At 43.9% G+C, this 18,625-nt stretch overlaps 2 protein-coding genes across 2 annotated transcripts in view; both read right to left on the bottom strand.

Moving 5' to 3' along the window:
- Positions 1-18,625, bottom strand: part of rpl27 (ribosomal protein L27) — a 404,812-nt gene that overhangs the window by 376,640 nt on the left and 9,547 nt on the right. The gene's annotated exons all lie outside the window — the stretch shown is intronic.
- On the bottom strand, positions 701-18,337 carry bcat2 (branched chain amino-acid transaminase 2, mitochondrial). Its single transcript, XM_072693719.1, has 11 exons — positions 17,983-18,337; positions 15,169-15,243; positions 13,258-13,458; positions 12,785-12,895; positions 12,015-12,134; positions 9,965-10,128; positions 8,248-8,390; positions 6,710-6,795; positions 5,718-5,858; positions 5,033-5,107; positions 701-4,165 (listed from the first exon to the last, which is right to left on the bottom strand). Exons 1-11 carry the CDS (start codon positions 17,998-18,000, stop codon positions 4,124-4,126), a joined length of 1,176 nt encoding a protein of 391 aa, XP_072549820.1. The 5' UTR covers positions 18,001-18,337; the 3' UTR covers positions 701-4,123.

Below are 18,625 nucleotides of genomic sequence, written 5' to 3'. Positions count from 1 at the left end.
TGTTTACCACCCTGTTATTTTACCTCAGAATGGAAAACAATAAGCTCTGCTCTGATTGGCTGGTTTACAGCACTACTACAGCTCACAGAGCCCTGTCCCCGAAAATATCAGTGCTGTGATCCCTACTGGGGATCAGTCTGGTTCAGCTGAGGGCGTACAGTTAGTTTTGGAGGGAGCGAATGATTGAGAGAAGAGATGGTAAAAGCCAGCATCGGCTAGCGTTAGCTTTTAGCCTCACGTGGCTCCATGTTTGCTTTCCTGGCTTTCTCTCCGTCGCTTGCCGAGTTTGAGCTCCTCTTCTGCGGACACCGGCACAGGAAAAGCCGCGGTTACGAGGCCTGGTTCCCACGGCAACCCGTATTCTCGAAGTCTGGAGGTGGTGAGCTGCTCTCCAGTATCAACAACACCACTGTATTCTCCTGAAGCCACCGTGGCGTGTTACAGCGTTACCCATTCCCCAGATTTGACTAGAGCTTTCTCTAATGGGCGGGGTCAATGTAAATATAACGAGTGAAGACTGTGATGTAACAGTCTTGGGGTTTTGGAAATGGCCTGTTTTCTAGCTCTATTTTGGTTGGAGGAACTTTCACTTAACACTTAAGCTTCTTTGATAGGAATTATTAATTGTAATACAATTCTACAATCATAATCAGGATAACATTCATACTGCCCATCCAGATCTTCAAACAAGACGACCGCATTGTTTATACACAGATTTATTGTAAAAATAAGAGGACAGCAATGAGAAAATGTAACTACAACCCACCCAGAGCCCCTCAGAGTACAGTACACTATACAGTACACTATATAAGAAAGCGATGGAGAACACAGCAGTGCATCTCTAACACACACACACACACACACACACACACACACACACACACACACACAGTGAAAAGAAAAGAACAGTAACTACAGCTGCCTCCATCAGGCACTTAGGGGAAACAGAGAGATTGTGGTGGTGGTGGTAGTGATTGGGGGTGTCACTGAACGAGACTGTATGATAAGGGGGATCAGGATCAGTAATAACAGTTCAACTCATAACAGGCTTCATTAGAACATTAACATTAACTAGATGACACACACACAGGTTAGTGCAGCGACGCCTCCAACTATAGGGTATAATGAAGCCATCTTATCGTGCATGCTCCGTTTACCTCGGTTTGGTTTTTAATGCTAGCACAATGCTAACACAATGCTAACAGTCGTCTTCCAGGGCTGACCTTACGCTTGATAAAGCAGGACTTCTCAGTTAACTGGATAATCTGATCTTTAATTACTGCATAATTATTAACATTTAATATAGACAAGGTCAGTCAGGGTCGGGGTCTGGTGGGGTTTGGTGTGAAAGGCTCGGTTCTAGATAACCTGACCCAGTCAGAGCTGTGGTTCTACAGTGGAGGTGAAGGGAAGCAGATGTCTGAAGCTCTAATAATAAAAGCTCCTCACAGAAAGTTCTTCACCTAATGGTGATGAAGACGCTGCCTGATGCCTGAGACACGGTTCTACCAGAGTTCTGAGAAGAGCTCGGCTCTAGAACCTGCTTTTAGAACCAGATCATTAAAATGGTGGAGGGATACATGCTGCAGGGTGTAGTGCGGCTACAGAAAGTAGTCCCTAAAGAAAACTGGATTAGTTCAGATTCTCTATTCACTATTTTACCATCATCATCATCATCATCATTCCACAAAAAAAAAAAAAAATCAGAAGACTTGTGTAGCTTTACTGGTGGATTTAGATAGGAAATAAATGGTGGTTGGTGGGGTAACGGATAACACCACTACCTGCTAGTGAGCCATCACACCACGTGATGTGACTGTGGCAACTGGGCAAGACTCCCAACACTACATAGGCCCACTACATACATGTAAACTAGTATATAAAGTGGCTATATTTAAGCTGTAGTCATGGCGACAGATGCGTGGTTTCATTCCCCACTACTGTCGACACAGGTTTCCCTACCCTGAACCACAATTTCACATCAACCCCACCCCTCTGAAAGGCCGTCAGTGGGGCAGTTTTCTTTACAATGGGTCAAATTCCTATACTTTATGTATCTGTGTATCCAGCTGAATGAGCCGTCCTGCAGTATGAGCCTTACGAACCTGTCCACGCTCTGCCAGCACACGCAGTCTTTCTTTTGCGGCTGCTACGGGGAGGTTGGATGAGACGGACGGTGTAATGTAGCGTAGTGTAGTGGGGAACAACACAGTCCTCCCAGTGTTAGACTAGGGTTTAGTCCCCAGGCTGTGCAGACACACCACTGTACTAGTCCTATACGAGTCCCTGGGTAAGACTCCTAACTCCACATTCTGCCACCTGTGTAACAGGGTTCACATGGAAGAGATATAAGTAGTATAACACCTAAATACCAACAGTCCAGTCCAGCTCAGCTCAGCAGTATCGTAAACTGGAAACTCCACATTATACAGTGAATCTTACACGCTGTCGCAGTTTGAGATTAATAATTTTTCATATTTTAATAAAAACGGTCTCTCATTAGGTTGAATGGGATTTTTTTTTAGTTTACCCGCACCATTCTGTACAGCTTGTTCAACCTCACAGCAGCAGCTCAGAGCATGGACAGGTCAATATAACCCAAATCTTGAAATTGTTTATATATATATAAATAAAATAATAAAAAATTATATCTGCAGGCCTGGTTCCGCCCCAACATACATACTTCTAAAAGCACATTGTACATTCTAAAAATCTGTGCTTCTTTCAAAGTAACCTGGGATCCCACATTTATACACACACAGCACTGTGCAGAGGTTTTAGGCCCCTAACCACATTACTACAAACCACCTCTCTCAGCTATTCCAGAGTCTTTCTGTCTTTTTTAATGCAGGTGATCATAAATCCAGTAAAAAGGAGAAACAAGAGCTTCTCATTCTGAAGAAAGAAAGTAGTGAGATCTTGTTGGTGAGCTAGTCTGAAGAACAGAGCTCGGTTCCTCCAGGGTTCTCCTGGACGCCCCCCAGTCCAGCCAGCACAGCGTGGAGGATGTGTTCAACTCCATCATTTACCATCATTAAGCCCTGATTTACCACCAAACCAGGTGTTGATCTGAGGAGAACTCTAAATAATACTAGACTTTATGAGGAGAACTTTGGAGATGTTCTAATGATGAACACAGTGATGGAGAACCTCCACCACTTTCTGTAGGAGTGTTATTATTAGTGTTATTCTAATACGGATATTTAGACACTTACTGCTCAGATAAGGAGCTTTCCGTTCCAAAACGTCTGCACAGTGCTGTGGGTATATAAATATATATAAATATATATATATGTGTAACATTAATAAATCACATTCTTTTCCTTGCATATTGTACATACAGTACAGCTGTGCGAACTTTAACATTACTGCATTTCTTCGGTCTTCTGTCACTGGCAGAACACATGGAATCAGCCTCTCCTGCCAAATGTAAAGCTTTACTCTGTGCCCTTCCTTAGAGCCATGGATACAGTTATGAAGACAAATGTGAAGGGTGTGAATTGACAGGCTAAAAAAAAAAATTATAATAATGATGGTGTTTCTACGGTAACGAAAACCTACTTATTATTTTTGTTCCTCATTTGTTCAAAGTCTCTCTCTCTCTCTGCTATAAGGGTAACAGTGTAAGCTTGGTTAGCACCCAGCATGCCTTTGCAGCCAGTGAGCCGCATCAGTAACTTCAAATGACCTGTTGCACGAACGTAGCCTTAGTGCTACATCAGTGGACCCTAGTGCTACAAATGCTGTACAGTGAAGCAGCAGGAAGAATACATGTGTATAACGGCGAAACGCAGCGGAGTGTCCTAAAGCCAGTTCTCGCTGCTTTGCATAAATGTTTGATGGTCTTTTACCTACAGACTGTCCAGTAAAGTGGCGACTCGATATTCGACTCTAATATCTAAGCCTATCTAAGAATATCTAAGCCTATCCCTTTAAAAAGATTCCTACACACGACACAGCACAGACAAACAGACAGACATAAAGACAACCACCCAGCGACGACTGTAAGCACCACACACAGCCTGCCAGGAGGAGGAGTGCATCAGTGGGTTAGGGGCAGGTGGTCCGGTACATACGCTTCTTACTAACGATTGGAAGAAGTTGATCTAGACTGGCTGACCAATCAGACGACGACTGGCGCCCAGTCCCTCTTTGTGCGTCCGTACTGTGTGTGGATAGAAGAGGACAGCAGGGTAAGACCATTAATTACTTGAAGTTGAATTCAAATCAGAAAAGAAAGAAATAAACATAAGATTTTAGCAATGAAGCTACGAGGCTAATGCAGCTAAGCGCTGGAAACGTACACACCACCAATTAGCATGGTGCTAACGGAAGGGTTTTATTATCACACACTCAGTTTCAGTACAAAACATGCAAAGGCCTCAAGGTTGCTACTAATGTCTGTAGCTATAAGACTGCGCATATATATATATATATATATATATATATATATATATATATATATATATATATATATACACACACACACACACACACACACATATATATATATATATACACACACACCCTTGATTTCAGAAGAAGCAGTGAATGAGCCGGTGTCCCAATACTTTTGTCCATATCTCATACATATAGATATATAAATATATGTATATATTTATAACATATATCATATAATAAATAAATAAATAAATAAATAATGATATGGACAAAGTATTGGGACACCGGCTCATTCACTGCTTCTACTGAAATGAGGGTGTTCAACAAAGGCAGGAACAGTAACTGTCTTCTACTGTCCAGAGAAAAAGAAGGCTTTCAAAAGCAGAGCATTGCTGTGAGGATTTGATTGCGTTCAGCGACAAGAGTGAGGTCAGTGAGGTCAGGATGTTGGATGACGATCACGACCATCCCACCCCACCTCATCACTCTCAACTGATCCCAAAAGTACTGGATGGAGCCCCATCCATCATTCCACAGCTGAATGCATTAATCAGAAGGGGTGTCCACAAACATTTGTCCAAAGTATCTTACTGAACTCCTGCTTTACACCTTTGCAGTAAACGTCACTAACCTGTATGTCAGTGAGCTCCTTAAAGAACCTGGAGGCGAGCTCCGGCCCGTTCTGCATGGTGGGAATCTGATAGGTCTGCAGGAGAGATGGAGAGATCAGTGGGGTGGGAACCAAAACAACCAACCAATCACAGGTCTCAGGTGACATCTGACATCCGATATCATAAGTGCTACAATTCTTTACTAAATCCTGTATAAAACATGTATCTCCATTTTCCACTTTGTTGTTCTCCTTCAAACACCAAATCAGCCATTACATTAGCACCACTAAAAGGTGAAGTGAACACCACTCCCGTCAAGGGGTCAGCAAGTCGGTTCTTGAAGGTGACGAAGGACATTTTGACAAGAACCAAACTGTGATGTTCTAGACAACAGTCAGAACATCTCCAGAGCATCAGGCAGGTCTGGTGTATGCAGTGGTCAGTACCTACCAAAAGTGCTCCAAGGCAGGACAACCAGTGAACCGGTGACAGGGTCATGGGCACCCAAGGCTCATTAATGGTCATGGAGTCCATGCCTCCACAAGGACCTACTTACTTAGGTACTAATGTTATGGCTGATGGGTGTAAGCTCTAGGTGTAATCTTTTTCAGTCAGTATAATGGGAACCTTTCTAAAAGCAGTATTGATCTCTCGTGCCGATGTGATCGGAACACTGAAAGGGTCAGCAGCCGTTAGCCCGATTACCTGTCCTTTGTAGAGCAGGCTGCCGACGGGACACACCACGCAAGCGGTTCCAGCTCCAAACACCTCCCGCACCCGACCTCCCTTCAGAGCCTCCAGAAACTCTTTCATAACCACTGTCCGCTCGGTCACCTTAAACTCGCCCTGAAAACACATGCAAACACACACACACACACACGCACAGTCAGCACACACGCGTCTGCTCGTTGCTACATTGTTGTAAAGTGGTTTCTAGGTGCTTGCTATGTGACTGATAAGGTATCCCACATGGTTGCTACAGTGTTGCTATATGGTTGCTATGGTGCTGGTTGCTAAGCACTTTCTATGTTATCCCTTTCGGTTGTTGAAGTGGTTGCTAGGCGTGTGCAGCAGCTTTGCAAAGTGATTGTTATGGTTCGTCATGGCTGCTAAGTGGTCGCTGAGCAGGTTCTATGGTATCCCAGATGGCTGCTATGGTGTCTCAGGTGGGTGCTCAGGTGCAGTGGTACCCCATGTGGTTGGCTATGTGTTATCAGTGTATTTCTATGTGACGTTCCTGCAGGAAGAATTCCTCAAAATCTGTTGCTACACGGAAACCGTGCATCTGATCAAAAAGCTGCAAGCAACCCTGAGGCTCACAATCGGACTAAACTTTCTGGAACTGGAACGGTGACGATATCTGGAACTGAGAGAGAACATACATGTTCTCTCCTTGCTGTGAGGTCATATCCCACCAGCACAGTAAACATTCAAGTGTTTAAACCTAATTCAGCTCACACACACCATCACCACATCCACTTCAGTGTATTATCAGAATAAGTACGTGGTGATATTGGTGGTAGGATCTCTCAGAGTGCAGCAGCCTCCGTTTACCCTAACCACTCACTCAGTAAACGGCCGATTAAAGAGTCGAGTCAGTTCAACAGCACAGTTCCCTCACTTCCCCTTTCCCTCCCACCGTCTCCTCCACACTTCCTCCCTCACCCTCCTGCTTCCTTTTCTCCACTCTCACTCACCCATTCTCTGGCCAGATCCAGCAGAGACTGCCTGGTGACTCCTGGGAGAATGATGCCGTCTAGTGGAGGAGTGATCAACTCTAGCTCTGCAGGCAGGCAGACAGACAGACAGACAGACAGACAGACAGAAGAGGCAAGTACACGCATTAAAACACTTCATACACTTTCCCACAGAACTGAACTGAAACTGTTAAAATAACAGAGGCAACAGAAAGCCGCCCTACTGGTGCTGCTGTACCGGGACATGGTTTTGTACTGATCTCTAATTCAATCCAGTATGAATCTGCAGTATTTAATCCCGTATGAAGTAGTCTGACAGTCTGACTGTTGATTGCTGTAAATCCAGTATGAATCTGCAGTTCAATCCAGTATGTAGTAATCAATCTGACAACAATAATTTTTGATCAATTTGAATGCAGCATGATTCTGCAGTATTTAATCCAGTATGAATCTGCAATATTTAATCCAGTATGAATTTGCAGATTAATCCAATAAATAGTAGATTAGAAGTCTGGCAGTAATGACTTTCAATCCAGAATGAATCTGCAGTATTTCATCCCGTATAAATCTGCAGTATTTAATCCAGTATGAATCTGCAATATTTCATCCCGTATAAATCTGCAGTATTTAATCCAGTATGAATTTGCAGTTTAATCCAGTATGAATTTGCAGTTTAATCCAGTAAATAGTAGATTAGAAGTCTGGCAGTAATGACTTTCAATCCAGTATGAATCTGCAATATTTCATCCTGTATAAATCTGCAGTATTTAATCCAGTATGAATCTGCAATATTTCATCCTGTATAAATCTGCAGTATTTAATCCAGTAAGAATCTGCAATATTTCATCCTGTATAAATCTGCAGTATTTAATCCAGTATGAATCTGCAATATTTCATCAAGTAAGTAGTTTTTTACAGTCTGGCAGTAATGGTTGCTGACAGATGTTAATCCACTATGAATCTACAGTGGAAGAGTTGTTATAGCCTGGATACAATAACTGCAGGTGGCTTTTTATCCAGTATGAATCTACAGTGTGTCATTTTAACAGCCTGACTATAATAATTTCAGTCAGATTAAAATAATAATTCACAAAAAAATAATCCAGTTTAAATCGTTTGAGAAATTTCCAGCAGTGGATACATGGACAGACACTCTGTACACTGAACACCACTGATAAAAACATCTGGCTCAGTCCTCAAACTACAGAAAGCCTGTGCTCTACACGGCCAGCAGGGGGAGACAGGAGCCACGTGCAGCAGCAGAGTGAAACCCACAGGAGGAAAAGCTCCTGTGTTAAAGAGCCTCTATCCTCCACTGTTCATGCAAGTCATTAATCATGTTGTCCATTTACTGTTTAGAGCTGAGTGTGTGTGCGAGGCCCCTCTGAGCAAGTGTGTCCCGAAAGACTGGCCAACAATGTGTGTGAACTACAGCACCACAGCGCAGCCTTCCTTCTTTCACTTCCCCCCCCACCACAGACAGACACACACACACACACACACACACACACACACACACACACACACACACGGCTCACCTCCTTTGTCAGTAGTCCAGAAGATGAAGAGGTTCATGGTGCCGACCTCAGTGATCTCCTCATCCTTCCCGTACAGCCACAGCACCTGCTGACAGCCCTGCTTCAGTGCCTCAGCCTGGATCGCAATGGTAGGTCCATAATTTCTGTAACACACACACACACACACACACACACACACACACACACACACACACACACACACACACACACGGAGTAAATCACAGTGCATCTGGAATTATTCACAGTAACTCACAGTAGGCCTAGATACTGATTTACGAATCATGAAGAATTTATAGTAGAGAGTAAATCTGGAGTAATTCCAGTTAGATTATATCAATTATAGAATTATATAAAGTAGTTACAGATCAATCTGTAGTAGCTGCTGATGAAATGTGTACTGGATATTAAAGTATAGTAATTTACATTTACCACTGTGAGCCAGACAGTTATCCCTAAGAGACATCAAGCACCTGAAGAGGTACCAAATAAAAGGTCTGAGCACTAATAACTAACTAACTAAATAAATAAGAACGGTCCAGCATGTGTTTGACCTTGAATACAAGAGGAACTCAATCAGTTCTATTTAAAAACAGCAGTGCAGACTCTCCCACTTTAAGAGGAATGCCTATCCACCCACTGAACACACACACACACACACACACACACACACACACACACACACACACACACACACACGGTTCCCTGCTCCACCACACATGACTGTTTGTTTGGGGTTTAATAATTAGCTAATGAGGTGAGGAAGGTGTGTAGGAGGAGGTCGAGGGTCGTGTTTGGAGGGGAAGTGGGGCTCGCCTGAGCGGCCGGTGACGGGAACGTTACAGTGAAAGTAGTCGGGAATAATTCAGTGTGTCGGTCACTTACACAGAACACCTTTCATACATTATACAATACAATACCGGATGACCAACACGTCGGGCAGGAGGGAAGCAGACTGTGTGCCACTCTTCAGAGAATCGCTGACACTGATAATAATTATAATAATAATAATAATAATAATAGGTAGTCTGTCAGTCCCCTCTTAGCCTGAATGCAGCTAATCAACCCAGACAAGCAGACATTCAAATCCCAGCCTTGTTGATGTTGATAAATAACTTATTATTATTATTATTATTATTATTAATAGCAGCATGACCAAATGATACACAAACCATTAGTATGAAGTAATAACTAACTAAATAATGTTACATAAGTAAATAAAATATTAAATAAATAAATAATTGCCAGAAGGATGAACGGAACAGATGTTGACAAAAGATATGAAAACAACTGGTTCATTATCATATCCATAACTCTGTTATAACTTCACAGTCTATTGATTATCTGTAAATATCTTGTCGCATTTAATGATCAAAAAATAATTACATCTTGTACTTAAATACTGTTTTTAACACCTGTAAGTTATTGTTTATGAAAATTCGATTCATTATTATTATTATTATTATTATTATTAATTATATTATATTCTGGCTTTCACATAAGAACCTCCATAATGTGAGTCGGCAGTTGTTCTTTATATTGTATCCGAATTTCACGATGAACGGACCAATGGAAATGCTCCAAAATGACACTTCCTCCACAGACTTCCATATATGAACGATATATATAAACAGATGTAGGGAGGGAAGTACTCTGAGAAAAGGTCAAACTGAGGAGAGGAACTGAGTTTAAACTGTGTGTGAATTTGGTCGTCACTTACCCTCCCATCTTGTAAGCCCCCACGCCCCCCCTGCAGGCTCGTACGTAGCGAGGGTCTGCCAGCAGAGACACAGGGTTGAAGGTTCCGGTGGCAAAGTACGGCCCCACTGGACCCACAATGACGAATAGCAGGGCGTGGCCTGAGCGAGACACGCCCAGAGACGGCTGGAGGGGACGGAGTTGGAGAGGTTATTAATGTGCACAGCCAGCCAGAGCCACACACCCAGAGCCCCAGAGCCAGAGCCCCAGAGCCAGAGCCCCAGAGCCACACACCCAGAGCCACAGCCCCAGAGCCACAGCCCCAGAGCCACAGAGCCAGAGCCACAGCCCCAGAGCCACAGCCCCAGAGCCCCAGAGCCACAGCCCCAGAGCCACAGCCCCAGAGCCACAGCCCCAGAGCCACAGCCCCAGAGCCACAGCCCCAGAGCCACAGCCATTCTGTAAACTAGAAAATATCTGACTGATCCAAATCTGTAAAAATAACTCAGTTAAACCCAAACACAAACTACACCTTATCTTCTCCATTCTTTGTTTTTCCACACACACACACACACACACACACACACACACACACACACACACACACACACACACACAAGGCTTTCAGAGTGACCCGAGCTTACAGAGCTTCTGACTTACAACTGTAACAACAGTCATTTTTTTGGCGTCACACAGAACCATTTAGAAGCCATTTAACCACCAAGTGTCATTATTTAACCATTTAGGTCTCACTATTCAACCATATTTAACCACTACCTGACGCCTCTACCACGGAAACCCTGAAAAAGCTCCTTTTTGCAGCGTTTTAATTCAAATATTTAAGTCTTTTTAAAAGCTTCCTACTTAAACTTCTGCCGGTAAAATATACAGTCATCCTTAAAAGCTAAGAAATTTGACCTTTCCAATATGATACTTAATCTACAGCGATGTATTTCCTCTTACTGTTCAGTAAAGTCCATTTTTAATGTTTGACATTCGTACAAACTTAGATCACCATAACCATTTGTGAATAGATAGGAAATATATGCAGGTATACAGGTAGGAGAACGTATGGTTTGGAGTCTTGCCTAATTTACATTTATATTGAAGGCCCTTAGCAGATGCTCTTCTCCAGAGCGATGTACAGAAGAGCTCCACTGTTATATTAGGATCTGATATCAGCCCCGATATTAATAAAATTAGCTGGATCGGGTATCAGATGATTAGGCCGATCCATGGAACCGATACTTTCACTTTAATTGGTTGATGTGAGACTGAACTAAATGTTTAGATGTTTGCAGTATTTCATTACTGCTTGTATGTTTGACCAAGCTACTTATATTTTTTAAATTATGCTAAATATTTTAAAATAACATTGATTACTGTTTGTGTGTTTGACAAAGTGAAGCTACGTATTTACACCTTTGACTGAAAATTTTATGTATTTTAATATATTTTAAGAAGTCTCCTTTTTATTTTAAATTTGAAAGCTGTGTGAGGGTCCTGGACCACTGTTTATTCTAGTGACAAAAAATAGCAATTTAGTACATTTATATATATCTGTGTGTTCATTGTTATAAAGTTAGTAAAGTAATGTTGAAGTCAATCCTGATGCATTAAGTCTCTTCCACATGGTGAGATATACGGTTTATTCATTCAACAATGGTATCGGATTGGTATCAGGTATTGACCGATATGCAAAGTTTATGTATCGGTATCGTATCGGAACTGAAAAAGCCGGATCAGTGCGTCCCTACAAAATACCCTGTTAGTTTGTATCGGTCAGAAACCAAAAGATCTCTCTAAGCTCAGATGCTACTAAATACAGAAGTCAGTCTTGAGACCACACAACAACTGACCCCTAATGACCCCTAGACACTTATTTACCTCTCCAATATTACCACTGTAACTAAGTGTGAGTGGCCAGTGTGTTCAAACAGAAGCTGGTGTTGGTGTTAGTTACACTGTCTGGTCTGTATTTTACTACTGTGTAGAACAGCTCCTACAGTCGTGTGTGTGTGTGTGTGTGTGTGTGTGTCAGACTGTGAAACGCACAGCTGATGCTAGCTCACCTCCATTCCGATGAAGGTGGGTCGGATGTAGAGACTGGCGTTGGTGGAGTACGGGACCCACTCCTGATCCACCTCTACCAGCTTCTTAATGCACTCCACCAGCTCCTGCTTATCAAACACCTGAGGAGGAGAGAACACACACGTCTCACACAAAATCCTACACCATTAAAACCACACACACACACACACACACACACACACACACTAACACCCAGAGAGACAGACACACACGCGGGGACACATGCAGGCAGGCGGGAACACAGACCGACAGGCAGGCAGGAACACAGACCGACAGGCAGACGGACAGACAGGCAGACGGGGACACACACAGATGTACAGGCAGACGGGAACACAGACCGTCAGGCAGACGGGAACACAGACCGACAGGCAGACGGACAGACAGGCAGACGGGGACACACAGGCAGACGGACAGACAGACGGGGACACACACAGGCAGACGGACAGACAGACGGGGACACACACAGGCAGACGGGGACACATACAGGCAGACGGACAGACAGACGGGGACACACACAGGCAGACGGACAGCCAGACGGGGACACACGCAGGCAGAAGGACAGGTAGACGCGGGGACACAGGCAGACGGGGGGGGACACACAGGCAGACTGGGGGGGACACACACAGGCAGACGGGGGGGGGGGGACACAGGCAGACGGGGGGGGGGACACAGGTAGAAAGCATTTGAATGGTTTCTGAAGTGCAGGACAGAGGAATTATGGGATGTCTGAGAGCAGAACTCAGGAACTCACAGGGAGGCTGGAGCGCTCAGCACTGCGGAACATGCGCTCCATATTCAGCATGGGCCTGAACAGACGAATGTGATTATCCGTCCCCCTGAACGCCTTCATCCCTTCAAAGAGCTGCGCGCGCGCACACACACACACACACACACACACAAACACACACACACACACACAGAGAGAGAGAGACAACATTAAAGGTGTTATATTTAACCCATTCACACTCACAAATGCATCATCTAGTGGTGAATATAAATATATTAATAACTCTCTATATGTAGGTATTGTGATATACACTGAGGAGGCGGAGCTACAGTCTCTCATTAGGGTGAATATTAATAACTCTCTAAATGTAGGTATTGTGATATACACTGAGGAGGCGGAGCTACAGTCTCTCATTAGGGTGAATATTAATAACACTCTAAATGTAGGTATTGTGATATACACTGAGGAGGCGGAGCTACAGTCTCATTAGGACTGACCTGTACGGAGTAGTGCAGGGCGGACGTGGCTGGGTGAATGGAGAGGTTTTGGAAGGGTTTGATCTGAGGGGTTTTCCATCCTCCTTTCTCAGACCAGTAGATGGTCAGCATGTGGTCCGAGAACTGCTTCCCGAACACCAGGGTGGACGGGTCCGGCTTGGGCTTCAAGGCATTACTCTTCTCGATGGTCAGATCAGCAGCCTGGCAGAGAGATGGGTGGAGAGAGAAGGGAAAAGGAAGAAAGAGAGGGAGGAGGGAGTAAAGCGGATATGTGGAAGGGCAGAGAGGTTTTTATTCATGATCTCTGATTAAACATGCATTTAAAAACTGATCTGGATTCAGTCATGCTGGTCAAACGTTCACAATAATTGACAGAAATTAAGCCTTGAGAAGGGAGGGAGGGAGGGGTGCTGCTGGACAGACGGAGTGAGAGAGAGAGAGTGTATGAAAGAGTGAAAGCACAGAGAGAGAGAGAGAGAGGTCAGACTCAATACTTTCATTAACTAACCAGCTCTGCCATCTCCTTAAAACCTCCCCCACCCTACTGTAAATCAGCAGCTTCAGGATCATGCTGATGCTCCACTGTCTGGAACAGGGGGAGAACGGCGTCTCCGTCATTCCCACTCCGGGCCGGAGCGCTGCTGCTGCTACTGCACTATATGGAGCTTTGGTGGTGGAGCTGCAGGAGGAGAACCTCTCTCCAGAACTGCTGCTGTGTAACGCTGCAGAACCCATAGAGTCACATTAGTGTAAAATCCTGTAGTATTACTCTACCGCCTCAGCCCACATGCTGCTCCACCTTCAGATCAAGCTGCTGGAGCTTGTCTCAGACTGTCCAGAAATGCATGTGTACATCCGTCCATTAGGGGGCGCTCAAAGTGAATTGTATTTACGGCAGTGGAGTAAAAGTGAATTACACAACTGTAGGGGGAGCCCAGGGGCAAATCAGGGTTTACATTTTCAGCGTTACACAGCAGCAGTTCTGGAGAGAGGTTCTCCGCCATAGCTCCACTGCACATCACGTCACATCACAACTAGACTAGACTACATCAGAGAGATCCTGAATTAGCATTTTTACAATGCAGATCTGTGGACCAGGACTTTTTACTAGTCAGAAGTACAGTGATGGTAATACCATTTTCTTTTATTTTAAAAAATATGTATTTTTTTCATGAAATCTTGGTGCTCTTGGGGGCCCCCTGGTGGCACTGTGTCCCTAAGCGGCTGCGTAATTCGAGTAAGCTGTGGGCCGGCTCTGGGTATAGGCTACAATGGCTCTTCTCATGCAGTGGAACGTCAACATGCGTCTGAAGCTGACAGTTGAAGGTGTGGCTGATGCACAACGTTGCTTTAGGAACAGTATATGTAAATTAGCTCTGCACAGAAACACCCCCGAGAACTGCAGAGTCATGAGTAGGTGGGGCTAAACTGCAGATATGCAAATGTGACATCATAAAAACAATGAATCCATTTGAAACAGACGGTTTTTACAGCATAGTCTCCATATATGGACGCTGTGTGGAGCGGGTGGGGGTGAATGGTACACTTTATTATTTTTAATAAATTGATGGAAAATCAGTTTTCCAAGAAACAGAGGCCCTCTAAGCTACGCCTAAAGAGAAGCTAGAAGAAACCTCAACCAGCTGCACCACCCAGAAGCTCAACATGAGGGCCAATCGAGCCAATTCAACTGATCAGGACTCATCAATAAGCCCCTCCAGACTTCAATCAGGTGTGTTTGATGAGGCCACGCGACACTGTTCAGTCTGTGGAATGCTGCCCAACCTGACCGCAGTCGGAAAGTGAACAGGCCTGGTCACGCAGAGTCATGAGACTCAACTGCACCCAGGACTGACACAGGGAGCCGAGCCTAGGGGGCGCTCAGCTCCGCTCTTCCAGTCAGATGAATACCTTGAAAGACGAGCTGACGAAGCGCAGAGAGCCAATCGACACGGGGAGAGGCTGCAGGAAGCGTCCGGATAATGCCTGAAACCAGAGAAGAGACGGAGAAGCGGAAAGTAGATGAGCGCTGAGACACTGATGGAGGTCGGAGGCCCAACACTGCTGCTGCTGCTGCTGAGGCTGACCTACGACTGATACTGTGGTTTAAGATATGGGGACTTTATTATCATTTATGGCATATGCAAATGAGCTTTGCAACCAGTTCTGTGCTGTGACACATTCAAAAAGCAGTCCGGGCTGAACCACTCCTTTAGTTTACTGTGTGGGTGGGGCCAAATTGCCATCGGCTAAATATGTAAAAAAAACTAATCTTTTTTTAATATCATGTAAATCTGCCAGATGTTCTTTACAATGTATTAGAAGTTTATGATGAATGGACCAATAGAAATGCTCCAAAATGACCCTGAATGAAATATTTTCCCATAGACTTCAATTGAAAGAAGTTTTTTTCCCCTTATCCTGTAAAGCTGCAGTTTTGGAGATACGAGGGTTTGTACACGACTGTGATGATATTTATATGTATGGATTCTAATGAATGCATCCAGCTACTTAAGTTATACCCATTGCTGACACAGATGTGCAAATGCACACACAACATAGCTTGTCTAGTCTCTGTAGAGAAGAAGTACTGCCAATAGAATAGGACTCTCTGGAGCAGATAGTAAACATGAGCCTGTTGGCACCATGCTGCCTAATGCCAGGCGTGGGCTAGAGGGGTATAAAGCCCCCCAGCAGCATTGAGCTGTGGTGCAGTGGAATGAGTGGAATGATGGATGGTGGTGAATAGGAGGATTTGGGGACTTGGGCCTCACCAACGCTGCTCTTGTCGCTGAAAGCAATCAAATCCTCACAGCAATGCTCAAACAAAATCTAGCAGAAAGTCTTATTCCCTGGACAGTAGAGACAGTTACTCCAACAGAAGCAGGATCAGCTCTTTTTAATAGGCTTGATTATAGAAGAAACGAGGATGAGCAGGTGTCCCAATACTTTTGTCTGTGTATCCACTGTCTTGCAGTTTTCCTACTTTTTGACATTCAGTCAGAATTTACACTGAAGAAGTTCCTAATTTGGGCTTTTCCACTAAGACGAGCCTCTAAAGTAGACCACCCCTCCACCCTCCTACGGCACAGGAAGACAGAGCGAGTGTCTCGCAGGCTGGGCGTGTTTTCTGCAAGGTGCTGAATGCCTTCTAGTGTTGACTTTCACTGCCAAGGTGACACGGGTGGTCAAGAGCTGTTCAGAGTTTATGAGGGTTTGGCATGTATGCATACACGCCTGCGCGCACACACACACACACACACACACACACACACACACACACACACACACACACACCCCTGCATTATGTCTCAAGTCTGTGTTTGTGGAACAACAGGAGCAGCCAGGCTCTGCTTTAACAACCAGAACACAGTCAGTCAGCAGAACCACCTGTAAAGCTGCTTACCTGAGCACTAACAGTGCACTGCTTCATTAACATCAGAATAAACACAAACAAACAAACAAACAAACAATTAATTGGGACGGCTCCTAATGTGTGCACGCACCTGACTTTCTGTTTATTTGGGTTTATTCTAATGTTATATAGAGTTAATTACAGGTAGACACGCTCAATGACCACCGACTTTATGTTTATTTGGGTTTATTCTAATGTTATATAGAGTTAATTACAGGTAGACGCTCTCACTGACCACTGACTATGTTTATTTGGGTTTATTCTAATGTTATATAGAGTTAATTACAGGTAGACGCTCTCACTGACCACTGACTATGTTTATTTGGGTTTATTCTAATGTTATATAGAGTTAATTACAGGTAGACACTCTTACTGACCACTGACTTTATGTTTATTTGGGTTTATTCTAATGTTATATAGAGTTAATTACAGGTAGACACTCTCACTGACCACTGACTTTCTGTTTATTTGGGTTTATTCTAATGTTATATAGAGTTAATTACAGGTAGACACTCTCACTGACCACTGACTTTCTGTTTATTAGGGTTTATTCTAATGTTATATAGAGTTAATTACAGGTAGACACTCTCACTGATCACTGACTTTCTGTTTATTTGGGTTTATTCTAATGTTATATAGAGTTAATTACAGGTAGACACTCTCACTGACCACTGACTTTATGTTTATTAGGGTTTATTCTAATGTTATATAGAGTTAATTACAGGTAGACACTCTTTGTTTAGTTTTTTTGCTCCAGTTTGTTGTTTTCTTGTCCTCATTTTATCGCCCTGTTTTCTACTGTTTATTGATCTTAAATATTTTAGTTAATCTGCTGTTTTTACACCTCAGGGAACATCCGGGTGGTCGCAGGGTGGTCTCAGGGTTCAGAGAGAAGCTCCTACAGGGGGAGATTACCTCTGGCTCGGGTTCAGAAGCCACGTTTCATCCAGGTCCATCAGAGCTGAAGCTCCAGCTGGCAAAAGCCAGCAGACCTGCAGCACAGACAGCTCTACCGTAGCTTAACCCCCCAGCAGAGGCATTAGTTACCAGCTTGGTCTTTACTTTTCTGACCACAGCTGCAGAGACAACAGCAGATTTACACTTTTATCATCGCCGAGGTTTTTTTTTGCTGCAGTTTTGGAACCAAAAGCGAAGACTCGCAAAAGCTCCCTGCGGGCGACAGTCTGAGGTCTAAATCGGCAAACGGGGGTCAGGGTTTATGTGGGAGAGGGCTGTGTATTTAAACTCAGTCATTAATTATTGACAGAAAAGTTCAAAAGAGACAGAAAAACAGATCAAACCGAACTCACCGCCCTCAGCGCCGCCATCACTCCGCCGCGGTGGGAACAGAAAAACCGTCCGACTCGAAGCAAAATCTCTAAATCCTCGCGTTCCGGAACGGAGCGTTGCAGTAAACACTGCTTTAATATCTTATTAAAGGTTAATTTTAATCAAATTACCAGCGATTAAACAGTTAAGCAGTGTCTTTTGCGTATGCTGTTAGAGTCAGCTTCGTGTCACAGTGACCCTCCAAATATCATTTCTGAGCTGTTTACGAACAAAACAAAAAAAATATGTAAAATCGTAGCTATTTGCAATTCAGAATTTTTCAGGTTAGCTAATATTGAAGAGGAAAGAGCGAACGCGGCGATGGTTTATTTGGAAATAGAAAAGCTTTGATCACAGGCTTTTATATTAGAGCCGTGTAAAATTAGTTCGTCACAAAAAGGGTTAAACGAGGTCACTGAGAGAAGCGGCGACGCTGATTGGTCGGATTGCAGGGCGTTTCACTTTTCTGGCTCGCTGATTGGATAACACGCTCCGGGTTTTTTTTGACACTCAGGCTGAGCTATAATTACGCAGACTTTGCGCAACTGCTGTGGAGACACACCACCAGTCACAAATCACACAGCTTGAATACAGCCACTGGGAGGAGAGATTTCCAGTTAAGAA

The sequence above is a fragment of the Salminus brasiliensis genome, chromosome 12, assembly GCF_030463535.1.
Source record: "Salminus brasiliensis chromosome 12, fSalBra1.hap2, whole genome shotgun sequence".
NCBI classification, from domain to species: domain Eukaryota; kingdom Metazoa; phylum Chordata; class Actinopteri; order Characiformes; family Bryconidae; genus Salminus; species Salminus brasiliensis.
Note: the sequence above shows the minus strand (reverse complement) of the source record. Positions and strands in the feature narration are given on the sequence as shown.